General features: G+C 40.3%; 1 protein-coding gene and 1 long non-coding RNA gene across 2 annotated transcripts in view; one reads left to right on the forward strand and one right to left on the reverse strand.

Annotated features, from left to right (window-relative positions):
* Positions 1-1,434: 1,434 nt before the first annotated feature.
* EDNRB (endothelin receptor type B) lies at positions 1,435-19,429 on the forward strand. The gene is made up of 8 exons (XM_042029608.1): positions 1,435-1,679; positions 1,927-2,400; positions 11,875-11,987; positions 12,154-12,358; positions 12,703-12,852; positions 13,763-13,896; positions 14,453-14,561; positions 16,071-19,429. The coding sequence occupies exons 2-8, from the start codon at positions 1,972-1,974 to the stop codon at positions 16,200-16,202; spliced, it is 1,272 nt and encodes a 423-aa protein (XP_041885542.1). The 5' UTR covers positions 1,435-1,679; positions 1,927-1,971; the 3' UTR covers positions 16,203-19,429.
* A 2,048-nt stretch (positions 19,430-21,477) lies between these two features.
* The window catches only part of LOC121665446, a 22,351-nt gene continuing 17,281 nt past the window's right edge, over positions 21,478-26,547 (reverse strand). Inside the window, exon 2 of the long non-coding RNA XR_006016359.1 lies at positions 21,478-23,274. This is a non-coding gene — a long non-coding RNA (uncharacterized LOC121665446). The remainder of the gene's footprint in view (positions 23,275-26,547) is intronic.

Genomic DNA, 26,547 nt, shown 5'->3' on the forward strand with positions numbered 1-26,547 from the left:
CTGAACAGTGTTCACTTAGATTGCTGAATTGGAAATTGAGAAAATGCAAATGTGAAAACTGAAAAGACTGTTTAAATCCCCAGGGCTCAGAATATAATATTGAATTCAATGTCCATACTTTTATCTTTGGGAGAGGAATCAGCCATGGTGTTTAAAAATGAATCACACTGCAAAGCACAGTCTTGAAAAGCCTGAACTTGGAAAGATCATTATTGCAGCTGGAGTGCAATCAGCCTCCAGGTACCCTTGTACAGTTTAGAAGTTACTTTAATGGCTTTATCCCACAAGTATTGTAATTTAAAATGGGAAGAAAAATCACTGTGACATAAATTAGGAAAATTATCAAGAATGATTAAATGGAAAGGTGTTTAATATAGCAGTCTTTTAAACAAAGATGGAGATGTGCAAAGGAAGCTAAATGAGGACAAGAAAAGGCTGTCTGCTACAGTAGCACAAGGATATGTTAGCAGGAGATGCTGGAAAGATGCGATAAAACAGATCACCAATTTTTGAAAAAAAGCATATGGTTTTCAGTGTTTTCCCATATTGGTATGTCAATAATGTAGGTGAGCAGGTTGCTTCTGTAACAAAGCATGTATATATCCAAGATTTAGCATCCAGCATGATTTAAGGGAAAAAACATCAGGGAGATGGACAGAGATGCTGAAAAGCAGCTTTAAATTCAACTCTTTAGTTAGACATGCAATTGTCTCCAAACTGCAGAGGTTGTTCTTAGTCTCCACAAAATCCTTTACAAATCACTTTCCTCCTTTCCTTACGCTTCACTGAAGGGTGCAATGACTGAAACGAGTTCACTGAGATCAGGCGCCTTGCTAAGGCTGCCCAAAGCGGCAACCAACCAGGTAACCGAACTGCAACTTCAGAGCAGTCAAAATACTATTTCTGATGTAGGAAAGGTTTTGTGAAGCGCTTTAAAACGTGGCACTAAACTCGTAGACGTTGCACAGGCAGTTTCTCCAGGGTGTGAGCCCCTCGGGCTGTGCAAGGGGGTCTCTGCAGGGGGGAGTACCCCGTACTCAGCTACTGGGAGTGAGCCTCGGGCAGGACAGCGGGGAAGTGCCCCTCTTCCTCCCAATTGTCCTCCAGCAATGCCCATACATCTTGTAACAACCCTCCTGAAAAATTGTTTCAAATCCCGCAAAGGTGCTTCTTTAGGCTGCCAAGTCAACCTGGTACAAGACAAGGGGGAGGTCGCAGGGCACACAGCCTGGTCGGTACTGTGCGCATACTGTGCACATACGGTGCGCCCTTCGGCCGGGCGGGACTCCTGACAGGGGTGATGGGAGGCTCCGGGAGGCTCCGGGTGGCTCCGGGAGGCCGGCGGGCGGGGGGGCTGGGCCGGGCTGCGCTGGGGGAGGAGGACGCGGGTGGGGTCTGGCTGTGACTGATGGGCCAGATGCGGTTGAATGTTTTAGAAAAGGGGGGGCCTGCGCCGCCGGCGCGACTTTAGCCACGGGGTCTGGTGCGCGGCTGACGGACACCGGGCTCTGCCGCAAGCGCCCGTCCCTCGAGCGGAGCTCCCATCGCTGGCGAGCGGCGGCAGCCGGGCCCGGGCGGGGACGCGCAGCCGGGACGCGGAGCGCGGCGACAGCCGGCGGAGCGTGTTTGCCTTGCCTGGCCGGCGGGCGGGGAGGATCGGCTCGGCTCCGCTCGGCGAGGTGAGGGGGAGACGAGCGGGGCACAGAGCGGGGCCACACCGAGCAGGTCCGGCCGGAGTGGGCTGCTGGCCCCGGCCGCCGCCGCACAGGTTTTCGGCCCGGCGCTGCTTTGCCGGCTGAGCCGCCCGCGGAGCCTGCCCACCGCCCGGGGGAAGGCAGCGCCCCGGCCCCGTCCCTGGCCCCGGGGCGGCGAGCGGCGGGGCACGGTGTCCCCGCAGCTGACGCCCTGTCCCCTCTCTCCGCGCAGGTCGGCGCTGACGGCGGCGGGGGCAATCTGCCGTGCCGCACAACCATGCCCGCCCTCCTCGTCCTCCTGCTGCTCCTCAGCTGCCGCGCCGCCGCCGAGGACGACGGCTCCCTGCTCCGGCCGGGCCCGGGCAGGCAGAGCGCGGCCGCCGCGCCCCCGACGGCCGCGACCCCCGAGCACAACGCGTCCCGTCCGGCCGCGCTGCCCAAGGGCGCGGGGGCGGCTGGCGGGCGGCCGCGCCCGGCTTCGCCCCCCATGTGCACGGGGCAGACGGAGATCAAGGAGACTTTTAAGTACATCAACACGGTCGTGTCCTGCCTGGTCTTCGTCCTGGGCATCATCGGCAACTCCACGCTGCTGCGGATCATCTACAAGAACAAGTGCATGAGGAACGGCCCCAACATTCTCATCGCCAGCTTGGCTTTGGGCGACCTGCTCCACATCATCATTGACATCCCCATCAATGTCTACAAGGTGAGGAGGGGCCGGGGATGGATTCGGTAGCGGGCGCGGGGGTGCGGCGGTCACCCCTCGGTGCTCCTTTCCAGCCCCCGCAGATACCCGTCCCCGCCGAGGGGAGATGCGTCCCTGCCTGGTTGGGAGACACCCGTGGACTTCACCTCACGCCAAAACCCTGCCGGAGGGTGGTATTTTGGTCAGATGTGGTCGCAGATGGCACCCTCTCTGTCTTCCGTCTCATCCCTCTCAGCGTTCCAGGCTGGGAATGAGGCAGAGCGGCCAAGCTCTGATAATCACCTGGAAACAGGTGCTGTCGCAGGGATAAAGGAAGTAAATGCAATAGATAAATGTTCAGTGGGTTAGTCGAGGAATAGAGGGGAGGCACAGAAGACCCTTTCCTGTGGGTACCATTTGGTCCCTTGCGCTCAGCTGCGGCAATCTTGGTCATGATACTTCTTCACGTGGGTCTGTAAAGTCCCTTTTGGCACGGGGGCTTTTCCAGGAGGAACCAAGATCGTTCAGCTGAACGGTTTAATACATCTCTTGGTTAGGAGGCACGATGCTTTCCCGAGCTGTGAACCCTTTCCCTCCCTTTGCCAGTGTTGCAGCAGGGGCAGCCGAGAGGGAATGAGCCACACCTGCTCCTCTTGCAGCTTCAGTAGTTTGTGTTTTGACTTGATAAGCCTTGCCACGGAGGGGATACAACCGCTGTTTTTCTTTACCCAGCTTGTGCCATCCATTTGTCCTTAGGAATTAGTTGGGCAGTTGAATCCAGCTTCTAGTTATAATCTCGCACTCTTTGGAGGTGTACTGGAAATAACAGAGCTCCTTCTGCTTTGAAAGTTTACAGTCTGGATCCCTGAGCACCCATCAGTGACTTCATAAAGTGAATAGAAGAGTCTTTATCTATCACCTTCTCTTCACTTTGTATGCATGATTGTAAACTAGGGGTTGTTACTTGTACTTTTAGAAAGATACGTTGAAGGGACAGATTTTGAGTCCATAATAATTACTCCCAGAAGCTGCTGAAATGAGAGGATCTTCTCTTTTTATCCTTTTAAAGTATTTAGGTATTACAAAGCAGGGAATGTCATCATTGTGTTAAATTCCAGTTAATTTGGATTGCATAAGAGTTCTTAGATTTGAAGTTTCAGTGATTTTTATACTATACACTCTCTTAATACTTGAGAGAGGAGTGTGCTCTTTTGAATGAAGGTGGAATTCAGAAAACAACAGCTTTTAAAATGTGTTTCTGTAAAAAAATGTATTGAGCAAAAAGATTTTTTTCTTCTGTTCTCAGAAAAATCAAAAAGACAATCAATAACAGCTGCTCATCAGAAGAGTTTGCAATGTCTGTGATACTATTTCAAAAGTAATGTTAAGATGCAGTAATATACCTCAGTTCTTATCTTGATTGAATGTCACCAAGTATATCATTATGAGTAGGCTGGAGCAGGAGGAATAAAGGGTCAGATGGCTAACCAATAAATATTACACCAGCTGCAAGTATGGGATTTTTATTGTGCTATTGATAATGCTAGGAGTTGTGCAATAGCTCCCAGGTGCTAAATCTCTCACACTGCCACTCATCTTTTTGAAGAGCTCATAATCATTTTATATTATCCCGTATAATAATGAGTGAAATATTTGCTATTTTAAGACACAACTTTTGAATAAATGCAAGTTAAAAAAAACCAAACAAAAAACAAACAAAACCCCACCTATTAGATATTGTGTTTATTTAATCAAAATTTTGTGGGCAGTTTGAGTTGATGATAATTTTTTATCAACTCTACAACCCATTTCATTCCAGAGCAACACAGAGAATACATACAACGTGATAAAAAATTGGCTTCCGTTACTCAGCAGTAGAAGAAGCAAAGGCTTCCTCAGTAAATCAAGTATACTTAGCAATTGTAACTTGCAGTTTGAAACAATTTAAGACAGGATGAAAGAGCTCCAGATTCAGAATTTGCTACCAGATCCTCAGTAAGGCAGCTGCATGAAAAAGAGTGTGAGAGAATTTCTCATGTTAATAAAATGCCAGCAGTTCTTTCCCCAACACTTGCCCTAGAAAGTGTGAAAGTGTCTGTGAATGCTTTCCAGACGGATCTGTAGGAGACAATTCAAAAGCTGCACTAGAAGAAGCTTTTTATTAGGTATTAAAAGGGATGACTGCGGAAGATGTCCCCTGTGACTATTTAAGTGAATACATAAGTAGCTGAAAAAGTGCACAAATGAAAATTGACATCTTCTAAATCAAGGGCATGGAAAGAAAAACAGGTGTTATCTAGACAGGGAGGCAAATGCAGTCCAATGCATAAGATGCTAATTAGTCCATTGCACTTCCTAAATTGGATTATCATGCCATACGTTCAGTAGAAAATGGCAAGTATCAGAATCTGTCACACAGTCAGGAAACTGAGTATGAAATGAGGGCTTGAGGGGCGTTCAGTTCCAGCATGTAGAACCTGGCAGACCTTTTTCGCATTCTGAGTTCTGGTGAATGGTCTGGCTTTGCCTGGATCTCTGGGCTGCAGAATGGGAAACAGAGGAAAGTCTGAGACAATCATTCTGCAGTATGTAATGTTTTGGCAGTGTAGATACTTTGCAAAATTGCTACTAATTGGATGTGCAGGTGATCCTATGCTGCTCCACTAAACTGACTAAGTAAGCATGTCTTTGTTAATTTGAGGCCAGAAACATCACTTAAGGACCAGAAGGATAGAGTAGGTGCTCAGTGAGCTTTTTATGTCCTTGTCTGCACTTAAATTTTGGAAGACAAGACAGTGGCAGCTTGTACACCTGAAAATACAGGTCTGCAGTTTCTGGACAGCTTATGCTGACTTTCCCAAGTAAATAAAGTTGTTAAGTCCTGTTGTGCAAGACACCAAAACATCAGGACTGGAAATTCCAAGCTTGCACTAGCTTTGCCTCTCGTAGACTTAAAAAGCCTTAATCAAATCACACAGTAATATGCTTTCTCTTCTGATACACAAACAACATCTCTCTCTTATTTTGTGATATTTATTCCTGTATATTAAATCCAATTTATTGTCATGTCCCAGTGGATTTTTAACAAGGGGAGCAATCTAGGCTCTGCACATTATTGTGTGGCATTCTGAAATCGAACTACCAACAAATGTCTGAGGAAGAATGTCTACCTGGCAATATTGTCATGGGTTCCTTTTTCTCAGAGCACAATGGAAGTGCAGAGAAAAAAATTTCCAGGGAAAGAAAAAAATCTGGTCTTTATCCAAGCCGGTAATCAAGGGCCAGAGTCAGCTTTTCAGGCACTGATTTATTTTCAGGAATGTAATTTAGGGATTACATAAAAATTCAGCTTAACATGACATGGCATTATCAAGCACTGGAAATACAAGAAAGACCAGATTAGGGACTCTATATACCATGCAGACACAAACTGGCTCCTTTTTCAATCCATCTATTCTCTGAAAAAGGCTCTGGAAAAGATTTCCATGGAAATTTATTTGTGACTTACCATGCAAGTACTTGTAGGCCATGCATTGTGATAAAGCCAGCGTCTTCCTAACTTTCTAAATCAAGGTGCTTGTCTTTAGAAAGGAGTCTCATTATTCCATGTTAGAACTCTTGTCACTGGTTCTTCTGATGTTAAATAGTAGACATTTTATTGGGAGAAATGCATTATTGCCTTTCTTTCAACATCTGAACCACTTACTGGAGATCTCGCAAAGTTCATCTCAGAATTTCTTACACAAAGTTTATTATCTCTGACCATATTAAACTAGAAGTCTGTCTTGCCTAAGAACACTTTATGATGAACAAGTGCAGTGTATAGGCACTTAAGAAAGATCTGAATCGTCCAGTGGAGGAGCCTGTCTGGATTCTGCGGGCAATGGCGAGGAGGGGTAATTTTGTTCTGTATTTAGATGGGAACAGTCTACTCTAAAGTCAAGTATATGGAGTAGTGGAAATGTCTGAATGCTGTTAAAAGTACATATACATAGTTTTCATGGTGGATCTCCAAACTGAAGTAAGTTAGATGATGCTAGTATAGATTTGTAAATTTAAAGTAGGTTTTTTCAGTAGGTATACATTTGTTGTGTATACATTCACTTAAAAGATGCATGTGACAAATTTCAAAGCAAGTTTTCACCTGTTTTGGCTTTTTCTTCTACCCTGTGTTTATGCATCCCAATCTGACAGCAGCATGGCTTTCCAAGTGGTTACTTTTGATGCAGTCCTTTCACTGGGGTTGTGAAACTGCAGAATTTTTTTACTTTGACAGCACATTACGAGGTTTCTGTCATTTTCAAGATGACTGTATAAAATTACTTTATCTTAATTTTTTTTTAATTAAGTTTCTAAGCAGTAGTTATAATAAAGACACAAGTAAAGAAAGTAATTGCATGGCGCATATTAAGATTTTACTCTGCTTATTGGATAGATCAGTAAAGCATCTCTAGCTGAGCTTGGAAGCAGGAAATATATTTTCTTGTCTAGAGGGGAGATCCTCACCCTGACACAATTATTGCTAAATATTAATAAGTTTGTAATGTTGTCTGACTTATCCCTGACCATAACCTAAATTTCCTGGGCAAATTTTCTGTTTTGAAAAATGCTTGCTCCTATAAAATATCTGCATGACCTCCCCGTGTCAAAAAAATAAATCAGGTGAAAATCTACCAGTCATTTCAGAGATAAACTGAAAGACTGTTGCTTGCGAATTAGGTGTAGAGTTGCATGTCTGGTTTCTCTTGTTCCTGTCATTTATAAGGATGAAAATCAAGTCCAGTGTCCTGTGAACGAGACTTGCTGTGAACGCACAGCTTAGCGGAAGCACAAATTCCTGCTCTGCGTTTCCCATGTGCATTCACTGCTCGGGACTGGAACACTAACAGGAATATTCGCATGCTTTGCTGCTTCTTCCTGCCCAACTGCAGCCCATCAGCAGCAGTGGGCTGGAGCCAGGTATCAGCCTTCTGGCTGGGGACCACAGCAGCTGAGCCCTAGAGCAGTGTGCTATGCTTGTTCCAGCAGCAGATTGAGAACATCTTCCAGTTCTTGCACAACTAAGAGGAAGCAGAGGGGGAATTGTCATTCACAGGTGTGTCTGTGTGAGTCACAGCATCTCTTGGGGCTACTTTCATAGCTCTGCAGCTTGCACATCAGTTTAGGATCAGATCTGTCTGGTCTGAGAAAGGGTTGGCTAGGAGAGTATCAGATGTATTGGCTCTTTCAAGTATGATTTCACTTCATTCTGCAGTGTCTTCCCTTTCTGTTTGTTCTGTTTCATCTTAAACACTTAAACTCTGCTCCTCAGCAATTAGAACTTTGCCTGTGTAAAAAAAGTGACTAGAAAACATTGGAAAGGTCACTCAGAATACAGCCAGTGGTAGACGACTCTTGGCATCTTACTTACGAAAACACAACATCATTTTTCTCTTTGCTGCCACTTGGCAGTATCTCCTCTCATGGCTCCAGGTCATTTGTTATTTGTAAAATTACAATCTTTTTTACAGCTACCCTATTATGAATCATAAGAGAATCATTTCACTCATACAAAATTGCAATAGGCTACATCTGTACTTCACTAAGAATTATCATTGCTCCTGTCCACAAAGGTGATACTCCAAATACTTTACATTAGATCTTCACTGTACTTTAAGGCCTTATTTGAAGGGGATGGCAATACAGAGAACAAACAGAAACATCAAGGAAACATAGTTCAGCAATCAAAACATTCTTTTTTTCCTTAATGTTTTCAAGCTTTTGGTGTAAAGCATATCATTAACCACTTGCAATACCATGATAGGGAGACTTGTGACTCATGCATTAAAATGCTCAAATTTCACAATATATCAGCTGCAAGACATAAAGCACATGTTCTTGCAATCCAGTGCAGACAGCTGCATGTCCATTCTGCCCTGATATAAGCTCGCTGAATGAATGTTTTTATGTTTTGATAAACTGAAGCTAATGCACCCTTTCTCTCAGTAGTCTGCATTCAGTCATGTGCCGTGCCTCTATAATCCCAAACTGGAGCTGGCTCAAATCCAGTCAGCTTGGAGCACAGGTGTGACCATCTGCACCTGAGAGATAAGTATTAGTTCAGCAAAATCTACAACATGTGGCTGAACTGCTGTGATTTTAGGGAAGAGAGACAGGGAGTGTCTTGTACTCACACCAGCTAGATGTAAATAAAAGTTTTCAACAGAATCTGCCAATAGAGACTTGACCAAAGTTCTGCATTTCTGTTACAAAGAAAAGAATATTTTACTTCAAAGTGCTTTTTTAATGAGTTCTGTTTGGTCTAATATACACACATGTACAATGTACAGTAGGCACCATAAATAAGTATACAATGTACTTGCTACCCAGTCCTTGATTTCTATAGCAAATAGATGTGAAAGGCTGGCGATTCACTGCCTGATTGATATAAATTAAATTAGTCCAGGTGTCATTGAGTTCTGTAGAGTGTACAGATAGAACACATGTAATTATTCACATTACAGTTTTCATAGTAGATTATTACTGTCACCCTCTTACAGCAATTCAGAAGTGTCAGGGAGAGGCTTTACAGAAAATACTTTAATTACAGATTATGTTATTTTCCCACATCACATAAGCAAAAGACACTGTATAGTTATTACAACCTCATCCCTACTCCCTCTGCTTTATTACTTTCTATAAAATTCTTGAGAAGCATAAATCCTTAGAATTTATTTCTCTGCTTCATTTCTGTAGAGGCATTATATTTATTGTCTTAGTTGAGAAGATTCATTGAAGAAATAGAAACCTGGGCCATGTTGCAGTTTGTCTACTGCTGTTCTTTTAAAGATTCCATTACAGCACATGGCTAAAGCAGGTATTTGGAGATATACTGGTATCTGAAAATACTGGTGGGCACTTCATAGGATTTTCAAAAGTCCATGGTCATGAAATGTTCTTAACATCCTTTGTGTTCAGATAAAATTATACTTAAATTATATCAGAACTCTTCAAAAAACTCTCATGGACCAAGTAAGTGTTTACCCTTAGATGGACATGCATGTTTGCATAAGGACTTTGCTGAACCAAACCAATGTGAGCAGGAAACTGTGGCTACCTTCAATTGTGGAATCATGGAATCATTAAGGTTGGCAAAGATCTCTAACATCATCAAGTCCAACCATCAACCTTGCACCACTGTGTTCATCCCTAAACCATGTCCCCAAGAGCCACATGTACATCTTTTTTTAACACTTCCCTGAGCAGCCCTTTCAGTGAAATTTTTTGTACCCAGTGTAAACCCTCCCCTAGTACAACTTGAGGCATTACCTCTTCTCCTGTTGCTTCTTACTTGGAGAATAGGCCAAGCCCCACTTTATTACAGCCTCCTTTCAGGCAGTTGTAAAGAACAACACGTCTCTTTTCCTCCAGACTAAACAGTCCCAGCTCCCTCAGTTGCTCCTCATGCAACTTATTCTCCAGACCCTTCACCAGCTTCGTTGCCCTTCTCTGAACAGACTGCAGCACCTTGGTGTCTTTGTTGTAGTGAGGGGCCCAGAACTGGACACAGCACTTGAGGTGTGGCCTCACCAGTGCCAAGTACAGGAGGACAAGCACTGCCCTGGCCCTTCTGACACAGGCCAGGATGCCATTGGCCTTCTTGGCCAGCTGGGCACACTGATGGCTCATGTTCAGCCAGGTATTGACTAGCACCCCCAGGTCGTTTTCTGACAGATCTTTCCAGCCACTTCCCAGCCACTCTTCCTGCCTATAGTGCTGCATGGGGCTGTTGTGACCCAAGTCTTGTTGAACCTCACACCCTTGGCCCATCAATCCAGCCTGTCCAGAACTCTCCTTAGAGGCTTTGTAGCCTTACTGGTTCCTAGAAACATCCACACAGTATGATGATCTATTTCTTCTATTCTTACAACCCTGTTAAATGAGTTGTTTGAAGAGACCTGAGCCAAGGGAAAGATTTTCCAGACTCTTTTGGGTCGTCCTCATTCTTCCTTTTCCATTTTGTAGCTCTCTGTCTGCAACAGATTCCAAAGAGCTCATTTGAAGAAAGTTATGAAAAACAGAGATGGACTTAGATCATCTAACTAATTACAGAAACTCCAAAAGTTTACTCTTCTATATAACAATTGCGTCTATTTCTTGGCACAGCCCTTGTTGTGGAGAATGTTGTTTTAATGAAAACTGGAAGATTTGGCTGCTGCTGTGGTGTATTTGACCACTAAAGAACCTCACAGCAGATTTCAAAGGTTAAATGTTGATAAACTGAGGCTACAGATGTTTGTCTATTCATAGAATCAGCTGTGAGGAAGGTGCTTTCTGTGTCCAGTAAATCTTTTCCCCTAAATCAGATAAAATGTGCAGCTGGGGATGTGACAAGATTTCCATTAAAGTGTATGATTCAAACTGTAAGCAAGCCAACCTGAAATTCATTCTGCTGCTTTATCTCTTCCTGAGCACTTACAGGTATGCTGAATGTGCAGATAGTCCTTTTGGTATTTTTATACAGAATATTGGAAAACTGGTCAATAAAGACCTTTAGTGAAGGATTCATCTGATCTGTCTTTACTTGCTGCAAAACATTTAGATCAAACTATCTGTCTGTGCTCCCTGAGTGTCCAGTGGGTCCTTTCATTTGTTTTCAGATAGTCAACTAGAAACTGTGAGGGATACATTTCTCTCCAGTGTTGCCTGACTTCTCAGCTGATGGAGCCTAGACAGTAAACTTCAAATAAACCTCACCCCAGATACACACCTACTGGCTTTGTCCCTGTTCTGAACAGCCTCAAGTAATTTTCTGTATTTCTGGTCAAGGATGCGTTGTTTGGAACATGTAAGAAAAGCAACTCAAGGCAGATAAAGACAATTCAAAGAAGAGAAAGATCCTCACCTGTTCTGTCATTTTTTACCATAAACACTAAGGTGATGAAGTTAGAAGCAAAAGGAGTGGAGTGTGCAGAGCTTAAGGAGGCAGGACTAAGACTTAATTGATACCCTCGTCCCACCAGGAAGTGACTACAAAGCTGCTGTCTAGCTTTTAGGACACACACCTCAGGGACTCTTTCATGAAAAGGTTCTTCTTGACTAAGTTTTGCATAGAATCATAAAATGGTTTGACTTGAACTTTAGAGATTGTCTAGGTTCAACTCCCATGACATGGGCAGGGACACCTTTCAGTGGACCAGGTTGCTCAATGCCCTGTCCAGCCTGGCCTGGAACACCTACAGAGATGGGGCATTCACAACATCTCAGATTAAAGCCATTCCCCCTTTGTTCTATCACTAAATGCCCTTGTAAAAAGTCTCTCTCCAGCCTTCTTTCATGCCCCTTTTAGGTACTGAAAAGTTGCTACAAAGTCTGGAGCCTTCTCTTCTCCAGTCTGAAAAAACCCCATTCACCCTGTCTTCATAGGACAAGACCTGGTGGAAAACAGTCAAGACAGAACTCCATGTTTCAGCATTGGGAATTATTTTTTTTTTAATAATTGTTTTCTTTTCACAGCTACTTGCAGAGGACTGGCCCTTTGGTGTCGAAATGTGCAAATTAGTGCCCTTCATTCAAAAGGCGTCGGTGGGCATCACAGTGCTGAGTTTGTGTGCCCTCAGTATAGATAGGTGAGACCCATTTTTCATTGAAGTCTCTAATTTCTTTTCTATATGGGCATTGGCTCAAATTCACCTTTCCACTCAGCTGATACAATGAAAAGAAAGGAATTTAAGCCAGTTAAACCAGGTGGGTTTTCTCATATTTTTAATTTGTAAATATGTGCTGTTGCTCCAGGTACCGAGCAGTCGCTTCTTGGAGTCGCATTAAAGGAATTGGAGTGCCAAAGTGGACTGCTGTGGAAATTGTCCTGATCTGGGTCATATCAGTGATACTGGCTGTTCCAGAAGCTATTGCATTTGACATGATTACGATGGAGTACAGGGGAAGGTATCTTAGAATCTGCTTGCTTCACCCCATGCAGAAAACATCCTTTATGATGGTAAGTCACTAAAGTTTATAAAATCTCTTGGAAGAGTTCCTTGGACCTTTGCAGTGTTGTGTGGATTGTAATGTGCACAGGTGTATGTGACTTGTAGGTGAATATAATGTTCAAATGAATTACTGACATTTCTGAAGCATATTGGTTCAAAGAAGAGCATTCAGAAATCCTTGACTTTTTGTGGGCTTTGAACATCTTGCTGTCTTGTCCTTTTTTCTCATCTGTCACGTACACCTTACAGAGATGCTTTTCAGGACAGACTGACCAATCAGTTACAGCACACTTAGCAAAATGCTCAGCATTTAACTCCTAACTATGTTTTTGCTTTGCTTTTTTCTTTACAGTTTTACAAGCAAGCTAAAGACTGGTGGCTGTTCAGCTTTTACTTCTGTTTGCCGCTGGCTATCACAGCATTTTTCTATACTCTCATGACTTGCGAGATGTTACGAAAGAAAAGTGGGATGCAGATTGCTTTAAATGACCACTTAAAACAGGTAAAAAATTATCCCTGTCCAGTCTCTAACTGTAGACAGGATAACTAATAACTTTATTGATTTTCCGGCCACATCATTCTGTTCTTGTATGACTCTGGATTAAAAGCAAAGAGAACTTTCCTAGCAGTGGTGCTGCTGAGCTCATATACATATGTATGTATCAGAAACCTGAGGTTTTAACTGACAATCACAAAATTGTTTCTTTCTTGTTTGGTTTTAATTTTTTCACGTTTTATAGGGTTTATTTCTTCTTTACAATGAGAGTTGGCTATTTTGTAGTACAAACTGAAGTCATGCTCTAGTCTAGAAGGTGGTGCTACAAAACTGTTAATTATTTTGAAGCAAGTTCTTGCTGAACCCTAGTGAGGTTAGCAGTATATGTTAGCAGAACAAAACATATTCTAGCATACATTCCAAGGTACTAGTGCACCAGACACAAACATCAGACATCACTAGAATTAAACTGTGTTTGTTCTATAATGTATATTTGTGCTCCTTTCCTCTTACCTGTTTAGAGCTGTAATTAGAATCTCTTGGGGCATTTAAAGTAAGACCTGAGATCAAAGCACAAGGAAATGCATTTGAAAATAAGCTGGTATTTTAAAGTGATAGGGGAGACAATTACATTCTTAATTTTAATTTAAATTATTGCTTAAATTAATGTTTTTCATATTATCACTCATACTTCTTGAAATGAGTTATATTGAATCAATGCAAGACATATAAAACAATAGAAAAGATTAAGTGCATATTCCGAGAAAATAAGCTATTTGATGTTTTCCTAAGTCCTATTTTGATAAGCTTTTTTATTGTGTTTATTGAACATTTGGATATTAGAAGACAACAACAATCCAGAGAGAGAGAGAAAAGGGAAAACTATAACACTCTTCTGTCCAATTTTCTTTCTCAGAGACGTGAGGTGGCCAAAACTGTGTTCTGTCTGGTACTTGTTTTTGCCTTGTGTTGGCTCCCACTTCACTTAAGCAGAATCTTGAAACTCACTATTTATGATCAGAAGGACCCCAACAGATGTGAACTTTTAAGGTGAGAATACAAAAATAAAATGCCTGTACATTGTGGTCATTCTCCATAAGCATTTCCTATTGAGCTAGCTTACTCTGTGCATCTAGAGTTGTCCCTGCTTCTTCATCTGGGACCCTCCGGTTTCACTCCAATAGCAGACACAGAAAATTGTGAGGAATTCCCTCTCTTTTCCCCACCGTCCTTTTGATCCTTTTTGGGACTGTCCTGTCATGTGGTGCTATGAGAATAGAAGGGGAATTTCTGTCCCTATTTTCCTTTCAACAGAACAGCTAGGATTCAATTAGTGCAAAAACAACCTTGTGAACATCTTCTTCCAAAAGTTAAGATGGTTGAGTCTTCTAAAATTACTTTCACAAGAATGGTGTTCTGCTTCAGACTTTATTGTTGAGTATAACTGTTACCTCCATGAGTTAATCCTGTTGGTTTAAGCCCCATTACCATTACATTTAATAGCTAGTCTTGTTTGAGTGAAGCTGAGTCCAATTTTCATAGTTGTAAACCTCTACTAAGCCTTTTCAAAGCAAATGAGAAGTGTCTCACTTTAATTCCCACACAGCTTTTTTCTCGTGATGGACTACATCGGTATTAATATGGCTTCACTGAATTCCTGCATCAATCCAATAGCTCTGTATTTGGTGAGCAAAAGATTCCAAAACTGCTTTAAGGTAAGTGGCTGCTGGCAGCTTCTCCTTTGGTTAAGAGATTATGTCAGCAGTAAAATTAATTCCTTAACATGCACAAAGTGTTTTAAACGGTCATTAAATTTTACTTTAAGTTTTAATTGGGCTACGGTAAATTTTCTCTCCCTCTCCTGCTGAAGCTCCATTGGAAGGAATTAAGGTTTGATGGGAACAAAAAGAGAAAGCAAAAGAGCAGAATGTACAATAAACCCTCTGGGAACCATGCTAATCAGTGCTACATCACTTCCTGACTGAAGCTGGCACCCAGCTACTTCCGGAGCACTGACGAAGCAGACTCGCCTGTGCTGCAGAGATTCACGTAGCCATATCCTCTGCATCCTGACAGGGAGGGTGCTGACCCTGGGCTCTCTCATCATGACTGAGCACTTCAATCAGTCATGTAAGGCAGAGGGTGTAAATCTGTACTTGTCCCTTTCCAGCGCCAATGTTTTATGAGACAGACCTGGTCGTAGTTCTGGCTTGGTCTGAGTGAGTAGAGCTGGGCACTAATTCTCCACACAGGATTTCAGGCTCTGGATTGCATAGGGTTTGCAGCCCACCAGTCCTTCAGCCTTCATGTCTACTTGGAAAATACCACGATTTGGGCATTTTTTGTGAACCCTTACCATCTTCAGACACTGTATCGGAGTCCTTACATTGCCAATGGCAAATTCTTAGATTTTTCTTTTCTTGCCAAGCATTTAACCACTGGCCACAGCTAGGGTTATTGTCTGGCTGTTTAAATTCCTTACTAGCAAGAGGAAAACATCTTTCAGTCAGAAGCCAGTCAGCTCTACATGTAGTAGTGTTAATGTATTTCCCACATAATTGTGACAGCACAGCTTGCAGAGGTGTTGGTCTTGTCTTCCCTGTCTATGCTGCTGGCTCCCTGAAAGAGTCACTGGAGCTGAGAGCACATAAGAGATCTCCAGCACCCTGAGCTTGGAAGTAAGTGAGTATGAGGAAGGGACTTCCAGCACCCAAAGGCCAGAGAGGAGCATGAGAAGAAGGTCTGCAGTACAGCTAGTAAATGCATGAGTTGTATGTAGGTTTTCACCTTCTTCTACTGACTTCTCTTTTTTCCACCTCAGAACAATGAGCTAAATAGCAGCATCTTTCTTAGAAAGCACAGATGTGAATACATTTTTTCCCCAAGAAAGATAATCAGAGAAAGGACAACAAGGAGTCATACTTTTATTTTCAGATGCATTTAGAATTGCAGACCAGATTTGAAGGGGTATGTGTGTGGCTGTTACTATATATAACTACTCAGTAGAACTCTTACTGTACTCCAGCAGTAAGGTTGCTAATGGGGCCATTTGAGCAACTCAGACTTGAACCCCATTTCTTTGCTTTATGCTGTAATCCCAAAACAGCAGCTTGCACATTTGCCATTTCCTACTGTACCCTTGAGGAAGGGCAGCTTTTCAGTGCATTTTGCCACATGTGCAAAAACAAAGTCATGTGAAGTGTTTATTTCTTTTATTTTAACAGTCGTGCTTGTGCTGCTGGTGCCAATCCAAAGATCTGTTGTCCCTGGAGGAAAGGCAGTCCTGTTTAAAGTTCAAAGCTAATGATCACGGATATGATAATTTCCGCTCCAGTAACAAGTACAGCTCTTCGTAAAACAAGCATAAAAGGTATATTCTCTTACATTAATGCTGGTGCCTTTTTAAGTAAAAGTGGCGATTACTTTTAACAAGATGGTAACATCCAGAAAAATCTAGTTTTGTATTTGCACAAAAAAAAAGAACATTAAAGAAAATTGCCCTAAAACTGTGTCATGTTGAAAATCACGGACATTTATGAAATCATCATTTATGGAACATGAAGAAAGGCATAGAAAGAACAAGTCATTGTTAGCACTTGAATACTTCTGAATCAGCACTTCCAAATGATCCCCACTTCCTGTACATTAAGCGATCGTTTGTATTCTCTGTAACAGTTGTAGGAACTGAAGTCACAGTAATTATTAAGCAGCATAATATAAAGTTAATTGGATCAAAGCCATTATTATATGTAACTCAATGTATTATCTTTTCTAAAGCAAATTAACCACCTTCACTATTGTGAGGTTTTTTTAAATAAAACATGAAATACTTTGTAATAGAAATCTAAATGTTAAAAAGTAGAATTTTTATCAGGTATATTATAGAGGTAGCTACTGAAAATATTAAAGGATGCAGTAAAGTCAAAAGTGCATTTTACTTTGATGATTGTTTTTACCTATTATTGCTAGAAGGAACCTCCCTAGGGCTCTATAAATTCCTTTCTGTAGCCACTGTGCGTCTTCAGTGCATTTGGCAGCACTTTGGGTGTGAGTATTTGTGTTTACTGATAGCAAAGGAGAGAAAAACACACCAAAAGCAAAAAATTAATACTACTAGAAACATACAGACAACAGCCGTTATTTCAGCTCTTTTTAGCTGAAAACAAATGGATTGTATCTTGTGTAAATGTGGGCATTCCAGATCTTGATGGTTCTTTACTGGAGATACTTTTGTGACGATTTCCAACTGTTTTTGCAATCCAAATACCATCTTAGGGCAAAATTTTTTAGAAATAGCAGGTGGGGAAAAATGTAACCAAGGTTAAAAGAGAGAATTTGAACTTTCTATCTTCATTTAGATTTAAATCTTCATAAAGAAAATAATTCATGAACTGTACTTCTAGAGAACAGTACTATGTAGCTTACTCATCTTCATACTATTTTAAAATATATTCTACTTCCGTAGTTCAATATTTATGGGCATAAGAAGATGTGTGATTAGTTTCTGCTTCTGTAAATAGTGTAGTGAAATGTAATTAATTGTAAAGTATTAAGATATGGGCAGGACCCTGTAAGAACAGAAAAAGATAAAGATGCCTGTAGTAAACATGATGTGTGTTGCCAGGAGCAATGCATATTTTGTATATACAAGACAGGTTATTCTTTGACTTTTCATTTCCTATTAATTTGTTACAGATCTCCCCAAAGACTTATTAACATATTTCATGCACTAAGGCATGAGTTTTTCAAGAAAAATTGTCATATATGCAAACATGCTTTTATAAAAGACATGTTTTCAAAAGGCTTGGTATTTTATTATAATAAAATTATTTATCAAAACTCAGGAATTTTTTTATTTTAAATTTCCAGATCTCACATGTAAGGATTTTTACCTTTTTATTTTCCAGTCTTGATTAACTTCCAATATTTTACAAAAGTGCCTTAAATGTGCTCAGGATGAAAACAGCTTCCATTAAAATGTTCAGCTGATGTTACCTTAGATGGGTTTCTGACTTTAGGTAGCTACAGCTACCTTGCAGACAGCTAAAAACTGGGTGGTGAGCCCCATTCCTGGTGTTGCCCCCATCAAAAGCTGGTAAGTGAATGCTTGTATAATCAAGCTGAGGAGGACCTCTGCACATGCATTTGAGCATGAGCACGTGTGTGTTTGTGTGTGAGTGTGTGTGCAAGCGTGTGTGTTGTCTACCATAAGGTTGCTGTTACTGTCTTGCTGCAGCACATCCACCCAGCTGCTATAATGCTGAACTTTTATATATATAAATCTATTTTAAGTTTCCTTCTTTACATTTTTACCTTAATTTTCATGGTAACTTTCTCACAGTAAGCCATGAATATCACTTCCTGTCAGCCTACCTGCATCTATTTCTGTGAAATGCATTTCATCTGTTAAGGATGAATAATCAGTGAAATCCTAGATTTGATACTGATCAGTGTTATTTTCTTCAAGTTATATCATTACAATATTGTACATGTATATTATTATTTTTATTTAAAATATAGCTGTTGTATTGGCGACTGTGTAACATACTTTTCATTTTTTCCTGGACTAATTCTTTGTTAAGTCCTGCTAAGTCAGATATTCAGGTTTTCAAATAAAGACCATATATACTGTCCCATTTTTGGGCTCATATATAAATATTAGTACACTCTTTGTCATTTTTTCAGTATTATTCAAAGCACTATTTTTATTGAAGCTTTCATTTCCTATAATAAAAAATTTCAAAACTTCTGTTCTTATACAGAATATATATTAAATCCCTTAATACTCCACACAGGTGTTTTCTGAAATCCTCAGTACAGGTCTTTTCCTCCACTCACTGAAATCAGTAAACATTTAACCATTCAATTCAGTTCAAGCAGAATTAGGGCCTAACATAGCTCTTTAAAAAATCTGACATTTGCTACTTTGAACAACAACCAAAAAAGCTACATTCATTTTTTTTTTCAGGAGTCGATTAGAAAACATAGGAAAAGAGGGTAAAATCAGCTTGTGGGGAAAAACATCCAGTCTAAGGCTCTCTAATCCTCAAATGGGGTCACAGGTCACAGAACAATTGCACAGAGACACAGGCATCTTTATAGGAGTGCTTGCCCAGAGTGGTGTGACAGTAAGAGTTATCTGTCCCAGTGGTCTGAAGAGTTCACACAGAATGGCTCAAGGTGAAAAAAACAACTTATAAGAGACTACATCACAACTCTGTGTTTTGGCCTTCAGACAGCAGTTAGATTTTAGTTCCCCAGCTGCTGTGAATTCAGCCTAAACTGAACTGAAACACTGGTACTACACCTCAGAGAATCAAATGCAAAAGTTGTTGGTTGTGGAGTGTCTGCTGTGAGCTGTGACATTTCAGTGTCCCAAACAGCTCTTGATTGAGACACAGCTGGCTTAGCAAGAGAATGTTGTATGTACTGAAATAATGTTTAAAGGATTTTTTTTAATTGTTCTGTATAGCTGTGTAAAATAATTCTATATTTCATTTTCTGTGATCACTTAAAATAGCAACTTCTGTAGTTCAAGCAGAGTAAACATTCTAAATTACCAATAAAATATTTGTAATTTTGATTCGTTTCAAAAAGATGTCTGACCTTTTTTCTCCTAGGGGGTCCCATTTAATTGTTAAACAGTGACATTGATGTAAAAAGAAGCAAGCAATCCTAATCTAAATATCAAAGCTTTTGGGTGGGATGGTTTTATATAGCTGTTTGAAAATTGGAGAGAGTTCAGACTTGCATATGCATTGCAAAATTGTCTGATGTTTATTGGAACAATCATTCCTATCTTTGCTCTGCTTGTTTTTGCTCAGAATGTCAGTCGCAATCTCTTCTCTACACACCCTTATATAGTCAAAAATTCTCTTGTGTTTGGGACATCACAAATAAAAGGCAAGAAGCTTTTAGTTCATTAATTTAGAAGTGTATGCACTCAGTGCTGGAATATGTTACATGAAAACCATCATCCCTTTGTGTGCTGACAGTGTAATTTTTGTGCATATTTTAATTTACCTTTCTTGAAGCAGTGGAAAACTGTATTGGGCTAAATATGCCTCAACTGGTCAAATATATGACTTTATTTGCTTGTGGTACATGTACATCCCAAAGTGTGTTTGATGCTACTGCTGGTTTTGTTCCAAATACTTAAGTTTCCTTCTGTTTACTTGGTGGCCTGTTGCATCCACATAGATTTGTCTTTTTTCACGGTCCCAGGACCTTTAGCACATAGTTTCAAGTTTCCTGTGCCTGGAAGAGAAGCACCTGTAGCAATGAGATCCCTTTTAAGTAAATGTTCTACTCAGTATCTCTCATGGCCTCTTCACTTCCTTTCCCTTTATCCCTATGGTCCAAGGTCTTCACCAACCACTCGTTATGAGGAAACACTTTTTGCATATTTCTTTTAAGATCTTACAGCCTTCTACAGGTATGCCAGAGCTGCAGCTTGTTGTCAGTTTTCTAAACATGCTGGAGCTTTCCCAACATCGTGCATGTACATATATCTTGCGTTCTTCAAACACTGACTTACTCTGACCACTCTTGAGCAGGGCAGATTTGGCACTCTGGTGTTGGTGGGGCAGGATGGTCCAACTGGTAACCTGTGGCTGGCTCTGGTCCACAGAGTGGTTCACATTTTATTGCACTCTCCTGCAGCCTGCTGCTCTGACCACCACAGTCTTGTACTCTGCTCAAAAAGGCAATGGAGTTCTCCATGTACATGCTGTGCTCTTGGGTTCAAGTTTCTAAGCCAAGTTGCTGAACACTTCAGAAGACCAAGGCAGACAAAAGGACTTAAAAGTGCAGTCATTAAATAAAACCGTGACATCTCTTTGGTCTTGTCAGTCTTCCTACATACTGTCATTTACCTGTGTAGGAGGTCCCAAAGCTCAGTGTCACCAGTGAAAAGGCACCACACCCCCCCCACCCCTTTTTCTTACTATCAGTAAGAAAAATTTACTGTAATGTAAAGTAAAACCTTCAGAAATTACTATTTTACCTTAGTGATCAGTATCCTAAACCTTCATTAAATCATTGTGACAATCCAAGGATGTCCTGATTGTGGGAGGAAGTATCTGAAAGGAGTTTTAAAGTACAAGGTGGCAAATAGCCAGACACATCAATATCTATATGATACCCATCAGTAGATATCTTCAGTGTTGCTATAAAACTTTGCATCCTCTGTAGCCACCCTAGAGGCTTTGGAAAAAAGTGGGAGTCAAATCCTGAAACCCAGTAAAACCTGAAAGGACACACTGATAAGGAGTTAGGGTAACCAGACCTCCATCACAAACCACATCCTCCAGAAGCTGCTTCAATTTGTTTTGCTCTTGGGTGAGTGGGATGAGGGGAAGCATTTGCTGCCTTTTTAAATTTTCATGATAATTCATTTCCCAAAGTTTGTGTGGATTACCCTGAAGAGGGTACAAGCTGGATTACCCCGAAGAAACAGATCAATGGTGAAACCAAGGGAGTCAGATGATGGCTCTCCTTTGAAGCTATCGGGAAAAAGAATAATGACAAATCCCAAAGAAGCTCACATCTTCCCCAGATAAATGGATTTAATGCATGCAGCCTTTGCAGGAGCAGGAGAGAAACATGCCAAGTTAACAAAACCAAAACTGGTGGATTTGATAAGTTTTACTTGGAGCTGCAAGTGAAATGGCAGATGTAAAGGAAACTGTTTTTTTGGTTGGTTGTTTGTTTTTTAATTAAACTAAACTGGAACAAGCATCATAATTGCTAATGGGTGTTCACAGGACCAGACTGGATCTTGCCAAAGATGCAAGAAGCTTCTTCCTGGAATGCACCTACAGCAAGTAGCACGTCCTACAAATTTGGCCCCACTGGTCTCAAGGAACTAGCATAGATATAGCATGAAAGGTTCACATCTGCTGTAGTCAAATACTGAACACATGCAGTAACCAGGTGCATACACTTTTGATGTGTATTTATATGAGTACATAGATAAGAATACATATGTATTTACATATTTATACTTGTAAATATACAAATGAAATATATTTCATATTATGTAATATAATGTGTGGTATACAGAATGCTTTGCGTGAGTTTTATCTGAAAAAGTTTTTAATGAAATAAAGAATTTTTGAAAAACCATAACTGTCTGAACAAAATGTAGCCCACTGTCTTTAAAAAAAACCACAAACACACCACTTTTAATGTGTCCTATCACTTTAATCTCATATTTTGAATTTTAAGGGGGTTTTCATATAGTTGGAGACAGTTTTTCATTAGTTCATGCCATAATATGAGTAATGTAAACTGTGTGTGTCACTCATGCAAGCAATGAATGTCTGCCTAACCACTGGACTAGTCTATGGCATTTTTAAACTTTTATGTTCATAAGCATGAATAATAAAGACCACTGAGCACTGATGGAAATATTTTTATTGTTTTCTGATGTGGATATCAGTTTATAGTAATAAAAGTTTGAAATGCTGACAAATCATGTACTACTCACACTGAATGGCTAAACTGTGACATGTAATGAAACTACGAATAAACATTTATTACGTGGTATTCATAAATTCAAAGAGAATTGGTTAGGAATATTATAAAAATTTTGTCCTTTTAATAATTTATAATTTAAGTAATTCATAGCAGTGAATGGTGTAACTTTTATGGCCATTTAATGACAACAGAAAAGATACTTTTCAAAAATTTCAGAACTTTATATTTTTATAGGAGATGGAAGCAGATTGTGAAATGACCCATGACAATAATGCTCTGCTTCAAGGACCTCCACATAGGTTATGAAGACACTTCCTGTCAAACTAAATACTAAAATTCTCTTGTTAAATTTGTTTGCCCAAATTTGATGTTAAAGAACAAATAGCCAGAGAATATGGCAAGCTTCTTTATATTTACAACTCATTATTTAGTATTTTGGAAGTATTAGATCTTTATAAAAGCGTTCATACTGAAGTTGAGATACATCACTTACAAATGTCTTCAGAGGAAGAACAATATGTCACAAATAGGTGAGGCCATTTAATATTTGTTTACATATGCACTCAGTTTATGCAAGAATTCAACAACTTATTTTTAGTTGACCGAAAAAGAATAAATTTATATTCTAATAATATGCAAGTCAAATGCCTTTAAATTACTCTATAAACATATCTATGCATATATGCATTTTTACTTTTGTGTCTGTACACAAATATACATATATTACATAAGTCAGGATATTGGTCACAATATAAAAGATGCTGAAAAAACTAGAGAAGGTATAGTTGGGAGTAAAAATACAAGAAGTATATAGCATGTGTGATCTGCTGTGACTTCTACTGTGCTTTTGCCTGAAGAGCTTACAGCTTTCAGCTAGAAGTAACCAAATTTTCCAACTCTTCAAGGTCTGGCCATCCTTACTCCAGTCTTCCCAATGAGTTGCAAAACCTGCAGTAAAATGACATTTCATGTCACTCTTACAAAAGAACAGGAATGCCAGCCATGGTCTCCTGGCCAAATTCCAAATTAAATAATTACAATCTGTTTCCTCTGTTCCTCTCACTTCCTGCCAGTTGCAGCATGGGTTAGCAGAGCATCCTGCCCCACTCTTCACTTTCACACTCTGTATGGAGACATCTGCTCTGTCTTGTGCTGGAGGTGATTGCATTTCCATGCTAGAAAGTAGGAGCCTCCCGAATCTGTTGTCAGTTTGTAGAATATTTGTGAGTGTTTCAGAATGAAAAGTGAAATTTAAATGTAAAATCAGTATCTTAAAGTTTCTTTAAGCATATGTCGACTCAAGTTTAAGTGGATCTAAATCACCCCTTTTTTTACTGACTTTGTTAAGTTTTATAAACATGTTTTAAAAGGCTTTTAAATCTTTGTGTATGATTTATTTGTATAGTTGGAGAGATTTATTATGATCTGGAATTCATTAAATAGTGCTCAAATATTTGAATAGGCATTAAGGATGTCTACAAGGTTGAGTGTAGAAAGCCATGAGCTGCAGAGATCAGTGTTCTCCAAGCTTGGGCTGAAGTAGTTGCGCTGCTTCCAGAGCAAAACAGACTAACTTCTATTTAACTCAAATCTTGGGTAGACTGAGCTAGTGTCAGTCTGCTGTCAGGTGAATCCTAAGCGAGGGTTAAATACTTAGAAAGGCGAGATTCAGTGTTTGAACCATTAGACTGTACAAGTAGAACAAGTTCATCATCATTTATTTCCTGTATTAAAAAAAAAAAAGGGTTGCTTGCTTATATTCAGAAATTTCATAGACTGGTTTGGGTTGGAAGGAAACAGCACTAGGCAGAAACACTTTCCACTTGACCAGGTTGCTGAAAGCCCCATCCAACCTGGCCTGGAACACTTTGAGGGATGGGCCATCCACAACTTCTCACAGCAAACTGTTCCAGTGCCTCACCACCCTCACCATAAAGAATTTCTTCCTAATATCTGGTCTAAACCCATAGTTTCAGTTTAAAGCTGTACCCCCTGCTTCTATCACTACGTATCCTTGTAAATAGTCCCTTTCCAGTGCCTCTCCAATATACTTGTTTGAAAGAATCAACAAAGAACTGGCAATATTTGCTTTAAAGTATCTAATTACTTAAATGCACTTTTGGAGGATTTGACAGATAAAGAGAGGTTGAGAGAAATGGGACCCCATACCCTCGAGAAAAGAGGGCTCAGGAGGATATCATTAAAGTGTATAAACACCTGCTGGTATTCAGTGGATATTTTGGAAAGCTTCTCTTACAACACACCGAAACAGACTTCATTGTGAGATAGCTGGACAGCTGAAATCAATGGATGTTTGCCAGACAAAGATGTGTTGAACCTTCTTAGAAAATTTAGTTTAGTTTAGTTTAGTTTAGTTTAGTTTAGTTTAGTGTGGGCAAATGCATATCAGGTATAGTGCTAATAATACCAGGCAAGTATGTTTACATTTTAGTTTAAATATTCAAAGCCTGCGTGTCTTCTTTCTGTAGACTATCTGGGGTTTGTCTACCCTTTTATATCCTTCAACAGGGATTAAGTTATGATGGTGCCTCTCACTGCATTATTATTTCATTGTATAGGAAATATAAAGCCCTGATCTCTCAAGCATTTCTTTTTCTGAATAGTTTTTTTCCTATAACTTGATTAAATAAGATGAACCTAGTGTATCTTTTGGAGGGTGAGAAGCAAAGGCATGTCTTATTTGTAAGGCAACACTAGTGATAATGTATACACTCTCCTCCATTTTGTCTCATAAACAATTGTATGCATTTCGAGTGACGTTGAAGCAGTAATTCTGTTGTTCAGAAACCTTTGATTTTGTTGCACTTCTTGAAAAGCAAGAAGGAAGTTGTGGAACACACATCACATATATATACAGATGTCAAGTACAGTTAATGAATATAAGGAGATGCATTCCTTAATAGCAATTAAACCGGAGGAGGGAACACACTGTCCGCTCGATTAGTAATTGCCTCTTCAATGCTCCCTACTTGACAAGGCTTGTCAGTTCCTTTACCTCATTCATATCAATATACTTTTACATTACTCCTGAAAATATGCAGCACATTAAAGAACACCAGACTTCTATGTAAGACAGGATTATAGATTTTCAGCTGCAACTGCAGCGTAAGTACTTAAGATTGTGACATTTTGCTGTAATAGGCACCTGATAGATACTGACAAACTACTGCACAGTATTTGAAAGATATTAAAATCAAAGTTATCTCACACTGGAACTCTACAAAATATTTATCATACATATGAGTCTCCTTTCAGTGTGTCCCAGAATGAGATTTTTCTCTTTTTACAATCATAAAAACTTTAAATTATCTTTACACGTTCATCTGATCTTTGCTTCTTGTAGCAGCATATACGACTCACCTTTACAAAGTTTCACACTGATGGTTACAGACCACCTTAGTGGTCTCTGATTCATCAAGACAGTTTTGAATTCTAGTACCATCTCCCAGACTGCTCCCAGACTCTATTTCTTACTCAATTCTTTAAGTGTACACTGTGTATAAACAGCCCAAAAGTGCAGAACAGAACCACACGCACAAATGATTCTTGCAAAGTCTTACTTGAAATGATCTACCAGCTTGACAGAGGTAGCTCCTGCTTAAGAATGGTTTTAAAACAGTTTGAGTTCCAAACAACCTTAGAGTGATTACTTTTTAGATAAATATTCTTCAGGGTGTTCATGAGGACGTTACATGAGACAAGGTCAAGTTGAAGTCCAACCTCTAAGCTAGCCCTTATTTCTATCTCATGTAAATCAAACACATCATTGCTCAAGCCACCATAGAATACACAGATCTCTTGAGCAGAGCCTTCTTTCTGTCCCTGTTCGTGCTGTATCCGGGTGATTCTGTGGTGCCTTCTGCTGAAGCTACCTTCCCACTCTGAGTTTGGGCAACATGGATTGTCAGACAAAAGGAAGGAATGGAAACAATCCTGTGGCCACCATGACTATCCCAGCAAGACACTTCTAAGGAGCTGTTTTCTGGGATATCCCTTCCTCTGAAGCAGAAGATAAGCAGAATTGGTGTCCTTGTCGTGGCTACTACTTTGAGCACAGTCAGCTGGAGGTTCTGGGCCTGAAGAAATGGCTTCTTGTTTGTGTGCAAGGGAGAGGATCCTCAGTGCCGAACTGAATAGTATTCAAAGGAGCTGTGGGAAGGGAAGGGAAGGGAAGGGAAGGGAAGGGAAGGGAAGGGAAGG

This window comes from Corvus kubaryi, unplaced genomic scaffold, assembly GCF_017639235.1.
Source record: "Corvus kubaryi isolate FWS band 111438036 unplaced genomic scaffold, C.kubaryi_AGA036_p1.0 37328, whole genome shotgun sequence".
Lineage (NCBI taxonomy): Eukaryota > Metazoa > Chordata > Aves > Passeriformes > Corvidae > Corvus > Corvus kubaryi.